The 17,584-nt window shown below is 39.3% G+C and overlaps 1 protein-coding gene across 1 annotated transcript; it reads left to right on the top strand.

Moving 5' to 3' along the window:
• The first annotated feature begins 3,003 nt into the window (after positions 1-3,003).
• On the top strand, positions 3,004-12,090 carry LOC124260451 (glucose-induced degradation protein 8 homolog). The gene is given in 7 exon segments (XM_046694776.1): positions 3,004-3,057; positions 3,996-4,010; positions 6,623-6,760; positions 8,179-8,375; positions 9,541-9,643; positions 9,646-9,737; positions 10,895-12,090. Coding segments are annotated over 6 exon segments (705 nt in total). The 5' UTR covers positions 3,004-3,057; positions 3,996-4,000; the 3' UTR covers positions 11,060-12,090.
• Positions 12,091-17,584: the final 5,494 nt, after the last annotated feature.

Raw genomic sequence — 17,584 nt, 5'->3', positions numbered from 1 at the left:
CTATAATTGCTCCCACTGTACCCAGATTGCTAATTCTGGCCCCTAATTTCCTACATAATCTGATAATTAGATGCTTATCTCGTTATCTGCTGAGGATGCGCTAAATGACATGAGTAATTAGTGTGAGTAATAAAGTGATTATGCATGGGGAATATACTGAATATAATGAAGCTATGTTTTAAAGTGTGCCAATCAATCTTTGTTCATCACAAAAGAAGACATCACAGGTAGGACATTGAATTCGTTCTGAGGTTACAGTTTATGTTATTATTGTGAGATAACAATAATAAAAATAACATTACAACTCTTCATACAGTTTAAAGACAGGAATACACTGTTCATCTGCACAGAATAAAATCATTTTAGATGTACTTTTCTGTTAAACTGAAATGTACATGTGACATGACCCGATCTGTCAACCGCGAAGAATGGGACGATATTGGCACCACTTCCGCCCACCGTTTGTCTATGAAAGGAAGCACCAATGTCTAGGCAAATAGCGTCCCTATAAGAAACGACTATGGACATGGCCTTAGTACCTGTAGTTTCATACCATACCACAAAACACAACAATGTGCACAGTGGTTGTTCCCCGGTTTGTAAGTGGGTGGTTGACGGCTGGGTTGGCAAGTGGATGAACGAGAATGCTAGGGGGGGATCGGCAAGGCTTTGCTGGCTATTAATCGGTCGTTTAGGTGATCAGAGAAAATGTAGACCCTTGCTTACCTTTCAGCCATCGTTGGCACCTAATTGAGGCAGGTAGTCCAATATAAGAATAGATAGAATGTCTATTTGACATAGTTCGGAAATCCAAAACACATCGAGACCGCCATATTGGCGTACCAAGATATGTACTATTTACAGGTCAACTATTTCTGTAATTAATCCTCTGATACAATTGTGCTTGCATATTATTTATGAACACTGTTTACAACATGTTTATCCGATAAACATCCCTAGTACACTTTATGGTTTTTCACTAAACAAAATCGGTTATTGTGGATATAACTAGCGCAAAAGCAAGAATTATTCAGCAGACCGTCCTCCAGATTCTGAATGCGTTTCTTGACCTACAGGAGTTACCGGCCTTTATGTACAATCTCCAGGAAGGCTACCAAGCCTGGTGTATTGATCACTGAAAGTAATTTAAAGTGTGAATATACCAACGATCTGCAGTCACCACTGGAGCAATCAACATATTATGTGAACCATGTCTTGAACAACTAAGAGTCCGAAAATATTACCTTTGGTTCTGACTGTTTCACATCCCGCTTTTGTGGACTAACAAGAAAATAATCCATATTGGAACACAGTGATGAAAGTTCAAACATGGAAATAATGTGGTTTTTCAGTCCCCAGAAGTATCTAAAAAGATTATATACATGTGTTTACCTAAATGCATTCATATTGCATCGCTTATTCGACAAAATTATTCGACAGTAATGTGTACGATTAATGTTGCTTGTCCCCGTTGTTTGTCGTTATTTTGAGGACTCTTTTGTAATGCTGCACATGTATATGGACATGAAAATACAATGTCAAGTTATTTTATCCACGACCTATCCACGATACAAAGCTTTGATTAGTTTTCATGCACTCGTTTCAGTACTAACGACTGTTGTTTCCATGAAAACAAGGCTTTCTGAGAGCGTGCCATAGAAATCTCATCCGGTCGATTCGAAGCCTTGTTATTTAGCGCATTGAGCATATGCGCGCTGTATAAATATCCTATAGTAAATAATAATAATTTACATCGTGGTTTATCTGCACCGCAGATAATAATTTAAAATAATGATGTGTATATGTTCAATATTGTCGAACAGACCGTGAGCTATGTTTATAATGCTATAAACAGGCAGTGAGACACATGTACTCTCATTCCAAATTAAAATATTGTTTGTTAGGTTTTCGTTATTTGGTAATGTTTTCATTCTTGTGGGAATAATTGTTGCAGAAGCCCACCTATTCCCATGAATTAAAATCCGGTTAGAATTGGTCTTAAGCAACCCATATTTGTTTCAAGAGGCTAATAACGGGATTAGGTAGACAGACTCGCTGACATGACTGAATGGTTTATCCTCACTGTGCAGGCAGCCTGTAGGGGATTAGGATTAGTGATGTTATACGAAAAGGGATCGTCTCATGAACTAAACTAGGAGAGATTCCAAACTGATATCAACTCACCAATTATCCATGTTCAATTAATGTCACTGAATAAAACTCATGTTGTTAACAGCTATATATCCCAATATATCGATGATGAAATCCTGCGTCAGAAGACTCTGCAAACGGTGTGAAAACTTCCAAGGAATTTACTGATCCTATGTCACATTTACTTGGACTTTAATTGTAACCCTTGGAGTCCTACACGCGACTGCATGCGACTGTGTGAGGAATCTATTTGGACTGATACCAACTGCTTCGTGCATATGAAATACACCTAAGGCAAAAAAAAAAAAGCAAAAACAAAAAAAACAAATATCGCAGACGCTGTAAAATGTGTTTGAAGTATCACCATTACGTTTTCATAGTTTGAACTGTCCAGCCTTTGGTTTTAAACGTCTTTTAAAGTCTTAAACATATTGAGAGAATTTAAGCGCTTTAACATTCTATGTTTATGTGATATTTCAGATTTGTATCTTAAACGCCCCTATGATATTCATATAGCTGCCTATCATAAACAGTATTTTCGTTTACATATTTACAAATTGGAAGTACTTACGGAAATGAAACTTCAATTAGATCTTCGGCAGAAACCCGTATATAACGTTTACTCTTGATATTAGGCGTCAAGGAAATAGCATATAATATTCAGTGACAGAAAGAAGTGTATACCTGAAAATAATTAAGAAACGGTAATTACGAGTTTTGTGGTTACACCCACCATTAGATTATATGTATATAAATCTGTCAGTTAAAAGAGAATATAATTTACATGTGCCGGTAACGCATTTCTCATATATTTTTAATATACCGGAAGTTGCAGGTGCGTGTTAGGCGCTTCCGGTTTGGGGAGACTTTTGTTTTGGTTCGCGAGTGGAGGTGTATATTGGTTTGGTAAGAATCTGTGTAAATATCTAATCTATACGTTGTTGATTGGAAGATATATGAAAACATAGTTATCAAAAATACTAATGAGCGACTGAGATTGAAACGCGATAAGTCAGTGTTTATTCAATTCAGGATATGCTCAGCCACTGTACCTCAGTTTTCGTGCATTATGAGACATGTTTTGGATTTGTTTATTATGTTTATATGGGAATCCTTTGGAACTCTATGAAATTATATGTTATGAATACTTTGACTAAAGCATAAATACCAAGTTCTACAAACCTTGATATTAAGAATGTTTATCTTTCTTCGTTTTGAAACATAATTATGTACTGAAAGCTTATGCCATACAGACTGAAGAATGATAGATATAAAACTATTCTCGATGTGAATAGTTTGAATGCATAACTAATTTTGGCAGCATGTGTTGCAAAGATTTGTTAGTGTGGTGGTAAAATGGTGACAAATAAATCTGATTTATTAAGAGAGGTGGCTAAACAACACAAATGGAACCAAGATTGTTGTGTAAAACTGTATGAAAAAATTGTAAATTACAAAAGTTTGATATTAAATGAGAGTCTATTACCAGAGTAATTGTTGTGGAATTCTATCTGGACACAATCTGCAAACTAACCTTGTTCATACAATTGAATTTCATCAATTAAATGGACCAGTAGGGTAGCCAAGTGGTTATTATAGCGTTTGCTCGTCACACCAAAGACCTGGGTTCAATTCCCTACATTAGTATAATGTGTGAAGCCCATTTCTGGTGTCCCTCGCTGTGATTTTGTTGGAATATTGCTAAAAGCGGCGTAAAACTAAACTCATTCACTCACTCACACACTCATCATCAATAAAAACAGGTTGTCAGAGTACTCTGCCCAGCATTGTTTCTGTATTTGTTATCATGTTTATTGCTAATCAGATATCATCTTGTTTTACAGTGCACATGAACGCTTGTAAGTTTTAACTATTTACCTATTCTGAACTGTTTCTTTCTGACCCCATTTAATTTTCTCACACTGCATGTTCTGTGTTGAGAACAAGAGGCATATCATTGGTAATATTAACTCGCCTGTTATCATGAACTGTGGATATTGCCACAGTTTTTAAACCAATAAGTGAATCTTTAAGGAACTCTGTTTCATGTGACTTTTAATTTGCAAATTGCATCTGTCCAGGCATTATGCACTGTGATAGAACTCATGTATGCCTAATGTCTGTATTTGAATAGTGTATACAGATTTGTACATGAGGTGAGGAGAGGTGAAACTGGGTTTAACGTCGTGCTTGAGAATATTTCGCTCATATGACGACGTGCATGCGTGTGTATGTGTATGTGCGGCTGCTTGTACTAGCCCAGACTTAAGCTGGTTTTATAGTGCTAGCTCACTGAGATACCATGCCGCAGTGAAGCATGAATACCCCACTCAGACACATTATACTGACTCCGAGCCAACCAGTCCTTGTTGTACCCATTAATGCCGAGTGCCAGGCAGGGACCAACAAGTACCATATTTTAACGTCTTTTGGTATGATGCGGTCGGGGAATCGAACCCACGACCTTTCGCTCTCCAGACGGACGCTCTGACCACTACACCACGGAGGCGGTGATTTGTGAAGAAATCTACCTTGGATAATTACTCCGTGTCATTGTACCGTGTACCTTGCTGGGTTTTTTTAGTTTGTTTGTTTGTTTTATTTGGGGAGGTGCACTGAAATAGACTTTGTGTGCAGATTATGATGACAGTCGAGATGTTTTCAGCATGTTTGTGACCTCATTATGTATACAATAGTATCTACATCTCATCTCTACATCTGTAATGAAACATATCATGCAAATCTTTCAGTATGTTTACCATAAGATTATTTCTTCAAATAAAACAAAACATTGATACTGTATGAACTCCCATATCAACAGTGGTTGCTGCACAGTTCAGCAATGTCAAAGGCACAGACCCTCCCCATAATTCTTTGATTGTTCAAATATCATGACATATGATCCTGTGATACTGATAATATATATAATTTTACATTTCTGCTATTATGTGAATGTGAATGTGTCCACTGACCATACCTGGTTCGAACAGAACTTTGATGCTGTTCATGCAACTATTTCACCTCATACATTTTTAACAACTGCCTGTCGATAAGTTAAAAGTAATTCTAATTCATGTTCTGTAAACCACATCAATCTGGTTCCATATTGTGTTTACCCATACTACTAACCTGTTTGTTTTGTGTCTTATTGTGGCAATTAAACTACCAATCAGCTCTTTACTAAAGAAATTCTGTAAACTAAGAAACATTTGGCTATGTTTATGTTGTTAAATGTGCACTCACCAATAAATAATGCAGTACTTATTGTATTTACAATATAAGTTGTTTGCTTCTCTCGAGGGTAATACGGTCTGATGTACGCCTCTATGTAGCAGTGTCACCCGAGCTGGTAGGCGAGGTATGACACTGCTACAAAGAGGCGTACATCAGACCGTATTACCCGAGGGAGTAGCATACAACATATTTATCTTACAGGCATGTTAAATGTACAAAGTATCATTTTATTTTATGTTAAAGATCGCTACCAACTATATGACATGCAAACAAAATGCTGTCTGCCTCTCGACTGGATTTTTAACATCAGTGAAACATATTCTGACAAGCATAAAACTGCTATAAAAATTGTTAATTATGTTTCAGCTGAGTGTTCAAACCACTCAATGTATAAATAGCTTAAATAAAGCAGTGAAAGTCGGTAAAATAAATCTGTACAAAGTGAACAGCTGATCGAACGTTTTTCAAACTCCGGGAACGGCATGCATCATATTATGACATCATACGATTGTTAGAGCTTCAGCTTCTCAGCGGAGAGCTGAGCGGTTACCGTGGCAGCGGGTAATATTTTTTCCAGTTGTCACCCTCCTGGGAGTTTTAAATGTTGTTAAACCGTCATTGACCAATGAAATTAAAGTATTTTACATGAAGGTAAGATAATAGTTATTCTGTCAGGGTTCTATGACATGTAAGGAACAAAAAATTCTTAAATTATCTCCAAGCTGTTGGAGTTCCTGGTTAGACAAATTCCCCAAGAACTTTCGCTGGTTGCAAGAGGTGACCAAATGGAATGAGTTGTCTAATTTGATGACTTATTTGATAGTGTGTTTTTAGCCTCTGATGGAACCCGCAAAGAATTGGTCTTCAGTAACCCATGCTTGCCGTAAGAGGCGACTAACGGGATTGGGTGGTTAGGCTTGCTGACTTGGTTGACACGTGTCATCTTATCCCCGTTACATACCTGGTAGAGTGATGCTCACTGATCACTGGATTGTCTGGTCCAGACTTGATTATTTACAGACCACCTCTATATATTGCAGAGTGAGGCGTAAAACTAAACACACTCATTGGAATCTGTGGACTCCTTTAGGCTTCGCTTTTTGACAGAAGATCACAACAAGGACTTTTTTACTTTCACTTAATTTTGAATAGAATCCTAAACACGATAAACGTGATATGCCTGTCCTCAATCAATCAGTTTCGAGGACATACATGATTTCCTGTTTTGTTGGTCCAGTGAGAAGACTTAAGATGAATCTTGGCACGGACAAGGGTTCAGAAGAAGTAACAAAGGAAGAGTGGCTGGAGAAACTCCAGGATATTCACATCACTCGGGCAGACATGAACAAGCTCATCATGAACTATCTCGTTACAGGTACAGTAAACTGTTTATAACAATATGGGCATAACTAACAAACCCGCCGAATTGATGGGTGTCTTGGTCATCTATTGCAATACAGAGGTATTCTATCCATAAAGGGGCGATGGGGTAGCCTAATGGTTAAAGCGTTGGCTTGTCACGCCGAAGACCCGGGTTCGAATCCCCACATGGGTACATTGTGTGAAGCCCATTTCTGGTGTCCCCCGCCGTGATGTTGCTGGAATATTGCTAAAAGCGGCGTAAAACCAAACTCAGTCAGTCAGTCTATCCATATAAGATGTTTGTCTTCATCATACCAGCCTCTAAATGCCACTTAGAGAAGGAGGGTATCTCATAACTATGGTTATAAAACTCGCACCAAATTGAAGGATTTGTGAGTCAAAATGGCATAACTAACTACGGTTAAAATGACACATATGAGGGGTCCCTTTGAGTTCATTATGGCCATAGTTTACTGAACTCTTTATTGAAAATGTGCAGTAGTGGGTTCAATTCCTTCTACTAGGGTTTGTTAGACTCAGTATAGCAGTGTAAAGAATAATACTGAGCCTAAGTTTACTTACTGAGTTGATTACGTAAAGCCCATTTCTGATCTTCCATTTGAGATACTGCTGGACTACTTCTAAAAGTGAAGTGATACCATACTCACATAAAGAATAAGTTCCTGCTGTCGGAAGGACATTTTCAACAGCAAAATATCAAATACTTTGTGGTAATGTCTACTTTGTGAGGCCGGATATAAATTTACTTTTGCACAGTAAAAAACATTAACTGAAGATGGAAGTACTCATCTTGTTGGCACACTTTTCTACCAAAACATCTTTATGAGTTGCCTGTTGATGTTGACAAAGATATTTGTATCCCTGGAATATATATGTCACTTAACTAAAACTGACTTACAGATAATGACACAAAGCCGTTCACATTTATGATTTACAAGCAAGTAAATCATATTGTGATATCAACTCAGAATTCTTTATAATCATCATCAAATTCATTGAAATTTTAAAATCATATCTTATTTTGCCAAAGATTCAGAGTTAAAAACTATGCTTTATAACCATTCTTGGTAGATAGTGCCAGTACTGGTAAGTGTGCTGTAAAGCCCAGCTCACCTACCTCATCTGTAACTGTGATATTGTTAACCATTCTCATATAAATGGATACAGGAAGGGTACCATCTGTAGTGTATTGGAAGGTGTATTGATATTTATTACACTGTTTGCAATGAGTGAAATGAAAGAGAGCAGTGAAATGTCAGATGACAGCAATCAAAGGGAGACAATAGAAGATCAGTGAAATTATCCCCCCTTTATGTGTTGAGATAAGCGTTTCAAGAGGTATCAAAAAGCATTGTTTCTGTCCTTAATGTCATAAGCTTGTTTTGATTATGAATGTGAATTATTCTTCAGAGGGATTCAAGGAGGCAGCAGAGAAATTCCGTCTGGAATCTGGCATCCAACCATCTGTCGACCTGGACGAGTTAGACGATCGCATCAAGATCCGTGAAGCCATACAGAATGGACACGTCCATGAAGCAATCTCACTAGTCAACAATCTGTACCCAGAGTTGTTAGATAATGACAGATATCTTTACTTCAGGCTGCAGGTTAGTGACTACTAGGGAATGTGAGGTGAGGTGAGGTGAGATTGGGTTTAACGTCATGCTTGAGAATATTTCGCTCATATGACTACTTGCATGCGTGTGTATGTGTATGTGCAGCTGGTTTTATAGTGCTAGCCCACTGAGATACCAAGCCGCAGTGAAGCATGAATACCCTACTCAGACACATTATACTGACTCCGAGCCGACCAGTCCTTGTTGTACCCATTAATGCCGAGCACCAGGCAGGAACCAACAAGTACCATATTTTAACGTCTTTTGGTATGACGCGGTCAGGGATCAAACCCGCAACCTTCCGCACTCCGGGCGGACGCTCTAACCACAACACCACGGAGGCGGTCAAAGCAGGGAGTATCCCCATCACCTATTATTGTGATGTCTGGCCAATGGTGATCACTAGATTGTCTGGTCCAGACTGGAATATTGCTGAGTGCAGCATAAAACTAAACTCACTCACTCACTCATTGCGGTGTCTGGCCAATGGGGATCACTAGATTGTCTGGTCCAGACTGGAATATTGCTGAGTGCAGCATAAAACTAAACTCACTCACTCACTCATTGCGGTGTTTGGCCAATGGGGATGTGGTGTCTGCAGTGTGGGAGCTAGTTGACTGTCATGGAGGCTACATATATGTTTCACCACCATATCATTTACCACAGAAAATAAACATATTGGGATGCTTGCACATTCATATAAGCTGTAGGCATATTTCAAGGGGGTAGAGCATCTGATGTACTCGTGAAGATCCAGGTTAGAATTTGTCTTCAGCAACTCATACTTGTCTTAAGAGGCTTGTCAGACTTGCTGACTTGATTCATGTCATCGTATCTCAGTTACATAGATCGATGGTGATGCTGTTGATCACTCGATTGTCTGGTCCAGATTATTTAGAGACCACTGTGTGCGGCATTAAATGACAAACAAACAAAACAGTCTGATGTAAACTTTTTGTGGCAGTCAGTGTCACTCAGAGAGTGTATCAAACTGTTCCTCTTCCCTTCCAAACAAGACACAGACAAAGAATGAGATATCTTGTTTACATGACATCTGGTATTCTCTAAAATCTACTGAAAATAATGCCAAGAGTCAAGACGAGGATAGTTGATTCACAAGTGTTCATTCTGACTCTAATCTGTACTTTGTCAACAGCAACAGAAGCTGATTGAGCTGGTGAGACAGAAGGACGTAGAGGGTGCCCTGGAGTACGCCCAGACCCACCTGGCAGAGCGAGTCGAGGAGAACCCGGAGGTTTTGTCGAGCTGGAGAGGACGCTGGCGTTGCTGGCCTTTGAGGACCCCGAGAACTCACCTTTCGGAGAACTGCTACATCCATCTCAGAGACAGAAGGTAAGAAACAGGGGAAGAAATAGCTGTATCAATTTGGGACATTTCCTAACTTGGACCATGGAGTTGTCCACAGTCACTGGGTGAGAGGCTGTAGGCCACCCCATATCTATACTCATGGAAACAAATTAGGGAACACATGGGTGTACACGTGTTCCTTTATTCTGTTCACAAGGTATGCTTGCACTGTGAGTGAAATTCTGGAAATTAATAAAGGAACACTTTTACTTTCATGTGTTCCCTTATTTGTTTCTATGAGTATATAATTGTATGTGGTAGATGAATATAATGATTTGAACACAAAGTGGGAGGCTGACTAGGCTGGTGAAAGGTTGTCACTGGTGGTTTAAGAGGTTGCTTATGTACAGATGGAATAATGTTGACCGTGGTGTAAAACATTCACTATGGTTGTTGCCGTGGGTCATTAATATTCAAACATTCCTTATACATTTTTTTTTTCATTTTGAGACCATTGTGATATGAATGGGATATTGCTGAGTGTGACATGGAATAACTTTAAACCAGTCCAGATGAGATGTTATTTCCATCCAGTGTTTGCTCTTAACCCTGAAAGCTGCATGCCCTAAGGACCCAGAACCATAAAAAGTTGTGGGACCTGATCAGAATGTATAGGTCCTATATTTTAATATGGAAATAATGCTCTTAGTTATTGGGGATGAAAAAGCTGTCGGCCATGACGACCAGCAGAAAACAAAGCTGTGGGTCCAAGTGGTTTTCAGTTGGCTTTGGGCCTAAGGACCAGCGTTAATTTTGAACTCTGTTTCCATCCTAGAATTTTTAGCATTATTTGTGTAATTGCTATGATTGTGACCTGTGAACATCCGGGTTAAAATTGGTCTTTAGTAACACATGCTTGTCGTAAGAGGCGACTAACAGGGTTGGGTGGTCATTCTCACTGACTAGGTTGACACATGTCATCGTATCCCAATTTCTTACTCATTCAATACTCATGATGTTGATCACTGGATTGTCTGTTCCAGATTCATTTATTCAGAGACCGCCATCATATTGGTGGAAAATTGTGCAGCATTAAAAAACAAACGAGCAAAATGCTATGTGAAATCTGGAACTTTGAACATTCATTCATCATTCTTCCATTCTATGTCCATGACATTTTTCTAATTCACTTTTTACACCAGGTTGCCAGTGAACTGAATGCTGCCATCCTTGAATCCGATTCCACTCCCAGACTGGCCAATCTCTTGAAACTGTTGCTATGGGCACAAGAGGAACTTGACAAGAAGAAGGTGAAATATCCCAAAATGACAGACATTGCCAAAGGAGTCATTGAAGATCCCAAATGACTATGCCGCCATTCTGTATATCAGACTTATTTATAATGGCAGTGCCAAATCTGATCTTTGCCTAGCTGAAGCCAAGGGTCATCATTCACTTCTTACACAGTGGAAGTTTGCTTTCGTTTATGTCGGATAAGAATCTTCACTGAATGTTGCATGTTCAAAACGGAGATCTCCTGTGCGACATTGCCGCCGAGTTGGAGGTGTGATTGTGGATGGTGTTCATGACACTTTTCGCTTATATGGCAGCTGAGAATTTCATCTCTTTTGGAGGAGTTTGCTTTCTGAAGTTCCTTCTTGCCATTAATCAAGATCAGTATTGATGGCTAATGTTTCTATGAGGTCACTTTTGTATACAAACCATAATTTGTGGGGAACAGTCATGTCATTGCAGTCAAACTCACGTCATACACGTCTTAATTACTTGACCAGCATTTATGACAAATAATTTTCAAAGACATCCTCTTATCATTTGTGCTACTGAAAAGAAGGTAAAGAACATGATTCTTTCATATTACAGTGGAAGCTGTGAAAACCGGCAGCTGTCCAAGCCGACAAGTTGTCAACATCGGCATAAAATCTCAGTCCTGTCCATGGCTAGTACATTTATCATCATTTAAAAGCTCTGCAATCTGGCAGCTGTCAATTCCGGATCTCGGCATGAAATGAGCTAACTGAATATGTGTTTATACAGTAATCAGCTCTGTCTAATCCGGCGCGTGGCAAGGAGTCAGTAATCCTGTGTTGAAACTACATGGTTGCCGCCAAAGATAATTTAATCTTAGTTCAGTATGGGTGTACTTGTACCACCTTATACAACAATGTATATGAGAGTGATAAAACTGGTTTAGTTCTAGTTGTAGGTAACCATGTCAGCTCTACATTCCGGCACGCTGTCAAAACCGGATTATTTATTCAGTCCCAACCAGTGCTGGTTTAGACAGCTTCCACTGTAGCTTCCACTGTTGATCAAAACCGGATTATTTATTCAGTCCCAACCAGTTGTTTAGACAGCTTCCACTATAGTTGATCTGTCAAAACCGCCCCAACCAGTGCTTTTAGACAGCTTCCACTATAGCCCTAGCTATAGGAAACAATCATGTTCTTAACTTCATTTGAGTAGTATACTTCTAATGTTTTGAAAATGTAGTGTCTTTGAGTGTAGGTGTTCAGTAGAAAGATAATGGATACCAGCTACAAGTTTACTATATACTAGGCGATCTTGGAGAGTTCCTTTGGGACACATGATATTATCAATGCTATACTGATGTTTTAATAGCCTTACATAATCATTATAATGTTGTGATTTGCTTTTGTAACCATGGCAACAGTTTCACAGTTTGTTTTAAAATAGGAATGTGGTAATAACGTACACGTTTGAGGAAATGGAGATTGCTAAATATTAATCCATACAGGTAAAGGTGAACAAGATTTTGCACGGATATGCTTTACGTGTGTAGATGAGAAGCCCCCATGGACCATTCCACTTCTGCCCTCCCATACATCCTTTACAGGCAAATGTCAAGAACTGAACATATGTTTTCAATTAATTGTATTTCTAAAAGGATCTGAAGAGCTAAGCATTGTATGAGAGCTTGCAATACAGTACAACCAGAAATTATTGAGAATATAAAGATTGTAAATTTTGTTTTTTTTCACTCATTACTCACATATTAAATGTGAGTATTAGCAGAACATAACTCCAGATTCAAAGACAGGTGAACAGTAAGTATTTTGTCAAGTCAATTCTCAATAATTTCTGGTCATACTCTATGATAATATGGCAATATGGCTTGTATTACGCCATACCACATTGTGTACTGACATCATTGTTGTGTTCCTGTAGACACAACTGCTCGATAAATCAGCATCTGTTTGGATACTATTCAAACCAACATTTGCCTAAATGGTTTGAATAGGCATTTCCAATAATGCTATCACCTTGTCTTGCTTCTCTGCCATTCTTACAGGTGGCACTATTTTACTGCCACCATTACGCAGGTAACTCCATCAGTTTTTGTTCTATTTATAGAACATCATGATCTCACAAACTGACAATTTAAGTGTCATCTGTACCTACATATAGATGACATCGTAGGTATCTAAGAATCGGTACAGCCCTGAGACTGACTTTAACATTGAACATAATATCATCATAACCTTACGGTTTGTACAGGGCTGTGCTCACTGGGTGATCAGATAATCAGATTTCAAGAATAATATATAAATATGACTTATTTATTCTTTGCTGTGGATGAATGGCTTTAGAACACGTCATGTCTTGCTTTGAGGGGTGGTGGGGTTGCGAAGTGGTTCAAGCGTTCGCTTGTCACTCCAAAGACCCAGGTTCAATTCCCCACATGGGTGCAATGTGTGAAGCCCATTTCTGGTGTCCCCTGACGTGATATTGCTGAAATATTGCTAAAAGGGTAAAAAAAACTAAACTCATTCACTCACTCACTCACTCACTCTTGCTGTGTATATTGAAATGTTGAAAGCACTTTAGAATCAACACTGTCTTTAATTACTACTTAATTTCCCTGCTCTATATCTTAGAAAATGGTTAGAAAATTTTGCTGAGAAAAAAGTACAAGTAAACTATTATGACAGTGGGTTACTGAAATCTTGCATAGAGTCACATAGTGGCACTGAGCTTTCACCCACGACATATTAACACAAAGGGACTGACAAACATGTCTAGAGTACAGCTCAAGTAGTTCTTGTGTAAGGTATCAACTGAAGAACAGTATGATTTATTCTTTAAATCAGGGTGCCATTGTACAAATCTATCTTAGCCCTAAGGTGATCATACTCCCATACCTTAACATAGACATAGACCGGCATATCACTAAGGTTGTTTTGGACAACGGCACAATGATTCCCAGAGCCCGTTCCATAATGTGATCATAGTACTATGACTGTCATAAGTTAATTTGATCGCCTTAGCGAGTTCGATCGCCTTAGTGATATGATGGCTTTGTGGAATAGGGGCCCAGATTCATTTACAGCTGGGTAACATAATGATAGTTTTTGACAAGATACAACTGGTGTTTAAGTCCATTATGTCAATCCAAGTGTATTTCGGTGCATATTCATCACATTAATGTTAAGTGGAGTTTTCCTTGGCAGAAAGAAGGTGCTTGCTGCTAGTATTTAATTGTGAGCAGTTACGTGTTGTGTATATAGTAATACCATTTCCACTGGAAATCATGATCCATGTTGTAATTATGTACAAAGGAACTATAATGTATATTTTAACATGTTTAATAAATTTATGTGTCACCTGTAATGTTTTGTTATGTTGCCATTTCTCCCTTTTTTATTCACTCATTGGTATATATCTGTGTCAAAACTGTTGATTTGATGTTACCATAAGGCCTCGGAATGGCATTTACACATACAGGGTGAAACTTTATGGATTTCAATTTCTGTAATAGGAGGTACACAAATTTTAGAGTTTATTCTTCTTCATCAGGTCAATATTTTATTGTGTCCCCACATCAGAGAGGTTTCACCCTTTATGATGTTACCATGTCTTGAACTATAGGGCTGTGGAGAAGCTCAGTGGTTAAAGCAATTGCTAATGACACCATACACCTGGGTTTGATTCCCTAATGGGTACAATATGTGAAGGTGAGGTGAAATTGGGTTTTACGTCGTACGTGAGAATATTTCGCTCATATGACGACGTCAATATGTGAAGCCCATTTCTGATGTCCCCCCTACAGTGATATTGCTGGAATGTTGCTGGAAGGAGCTTAAAACAAGGCTTTCTCACTGACAACTTAGTGCTGACTCGACTGTTGCCAGATAGGGAAAGAATCTTTAGGGAAAGGCAAAGGCACATGCTGCTCGAGGAGTGTTACCTGTATAATATTATTACAGGGTATTTAGGTGTCGTTGGAGGTGAGGTGAAATTGGGTTTAACGTCGTGATTGAGAATATTTCCCTCATATGACGACGTGCATACGTGTGTATATGTATGTGCGGCTGCTTGTACTAGCCCAGACTGGGTTTATAGTGCTAGCTCACTGAGACACCATGCCACAGTGAAGCATGAATACCCCACTCAGACACATTATACTGACTCCGGGCCGACCAGTCCTTGTTGTACCCATTAATGCCGAGCGCCAGGCAGGGACCAACAAGTACCATATTTAAACATCTTTTGGTAGGACGCGGTCGGGGATCGAACCCACGACCTTCCGCTCTCCGGGCATACGCTCTAACCACTACACCACGGAGGCGGTCAGGTGTCGTTGGAACCAGGCAGGGCTGGTAAACAACTACAAACTGTCATAACGTACGACTGAAAGACCAGCGGACCTTTACTAAGTACAGGTCATAATTATTTGTGGACTTTGTTTTGGTATACATTATTGGAAAAGCAATTCACACACTCAGGTGCCTTCGATGTAGAGGGGTGTTGAAGGCCCTTGAGGTTTTGTATAGTTGTTTGCATCTAATGAACCTGAAATCGTAATGTTAATTCTAGTAATGACAAGTACTCCCTGACCTTCCTACTTAACTTGACACACTGATCAGGGTATGATGCAACCAGCAAGGTCATACTCACTAATCACATGATCAAATTCTCTTGATCAAGAAGTATTGGGTTTGTGGATCCCCTCTTCCCTAGCGATCATACAAGGAATGATATCAGGAATGGGATACACAAATTGTACTCCAATGTCAACCAGGTTTTAGGCCTGAGAAAAATGCTTCTCCCACCCTAGACTAAAGCTTAGTCTCTGAATATATAGAATTTTGATATAAACAATTACTTTAAATTGAAAAGGAGCCCCAGTGAGAAGAGAGATTGAGAACCTGAACCTGAGAAATTTTGACTTGCTTCATTTAGAGCTTTAGTATTGCAGGAAGTGAAAATAATGTGGTTCAGGGACTGTGAGACAGGCCACTCAACTCCTCACATACACTAAAAAACACTTTGAAAAACAGGATGTTACCAAAATGGTTACCTGCCAGGCACAACCACTTCTCATGATAAATAAAACCCATTGCCTATCTAATCCAAACACAGTGGGGTGATACGCAGATTAACTCAAGCAATGGAACAAGACAGCAGTATATGCTGAGATTTTATTTCAGACTTTGTACAAGTGAGTGTAAAATACATATGGAATAGGAGAAGTATGTAATAGTATGTAATGTGCAATTTCATGAAAATGACAATACTCGGACATATTGTGTGTGTCACTTTGATGAAGAGTAATGTGAATATTTCATCAATCATTCTGCTTTCAAAGAGCTGCTTGGTAAATTAGACATATTGATGGCCCCACTTTGGGTACAACAAAAATGATATTCTGGACTATACTTCAAATATAACAAGTCACAGCCAAGCTTCAAAATACATCCCTGAACATCGTCATGTCCTACAAACATCTAATCGATGACAGATTTATCTCCACAATCTGATACATTTGCCCAGTGAGGGTACGGACACAGACTGAACATACAGCATCACTTCTGGCCAGATTAACATACAGCATCACTTCTGGCCAGATTGCACATACAGCATCACACCTGGCCAGATTGAACATACAGCATCACTTCTGGCCAGATTGAACATACAGCATCACTTCTGGCCAGACTGACCATACAGCATCACTTCTGGCCAGATTGAACATACAGCATCACTTCTGGCCAGATTGAACATACAGCATCACTTCTGGCCAGATTGAACATACAGCATCACTTCTGGCCAGATTGAACATACAGCATCACTTCTGGCCAGATTGAACATACAGCATCACTTCTGGATTGAACATACAGATTCACTTCTGAAGACTGAACATACAGCATCACTTCTGGCCAGACTGAACATACAGCATCACTTCTGGCCAGATTGAACATACAGCATCACTTCTGGCCAGATTGAACATACAGCATCACTTCTGGCCAGATTGAACATACAGCATCACTTCTGGCCAGATTGAACATACAGCATCACTTCTGGCCAGATTGAACATACAGCATCACTTCTGGCCAGATTGAACATACAGCATCACTTCTGGTCAGACTGAACATACAGCATCACTTCTGGCTAGACTGACCATACAGCATCACTTCTGGCCAGACTGACCATACAGCATCACTTCTGGCCAGATTGAACATACAGCATCACTTCTGGCCAGATTGAACATACAGCATCACTTCTGGCCAGATTGAACATACAGCATCACTTCTGGCCAGATTGAACATCTGGCAGCATCACTCACTTCTGGCCAGATTGAACATACAGCATCACTTCTGGCCAGATTGAACATACAGCATCACTTCTGGCCAGATTGAACATACAGCATCACTTCTGGCTAGATTGAACATACAGCATCACTTCTGGCCAGATTGAACATACAGCATCACTTCTGGCCAGATTGAACATACAGCATCACTTCTGGCCAGATTGAACATACAGCATCACTTCTGGCCAGACTGAACATACAGCATCACTTCTGGCCAGATTGAACATACAGCATCACTTCTGGCTAGATTGAACATACAGCATCA

This window comes from Haliotis rubra, unplaced genomic scaffold (genome assembly GCF_003918875.1).
Source record: "Haliotis rubra isolate DU_JTF1 unplaced genomic scaffold, ASM391887v1 Scf763, whole genome shotgun sequence".
Taxonomy (NCBI): Eukaryota; Metazoa; Mollusca; class Gastropoda; order Lepetellida; family Haliotidae; genus Haliotis; species Haliotis rubra.
The sequence above is the reverse complement of the archived record's forward strand: the minus strand, read 5'-3'. Positions and strand labels throughout refer to the sequence as shown.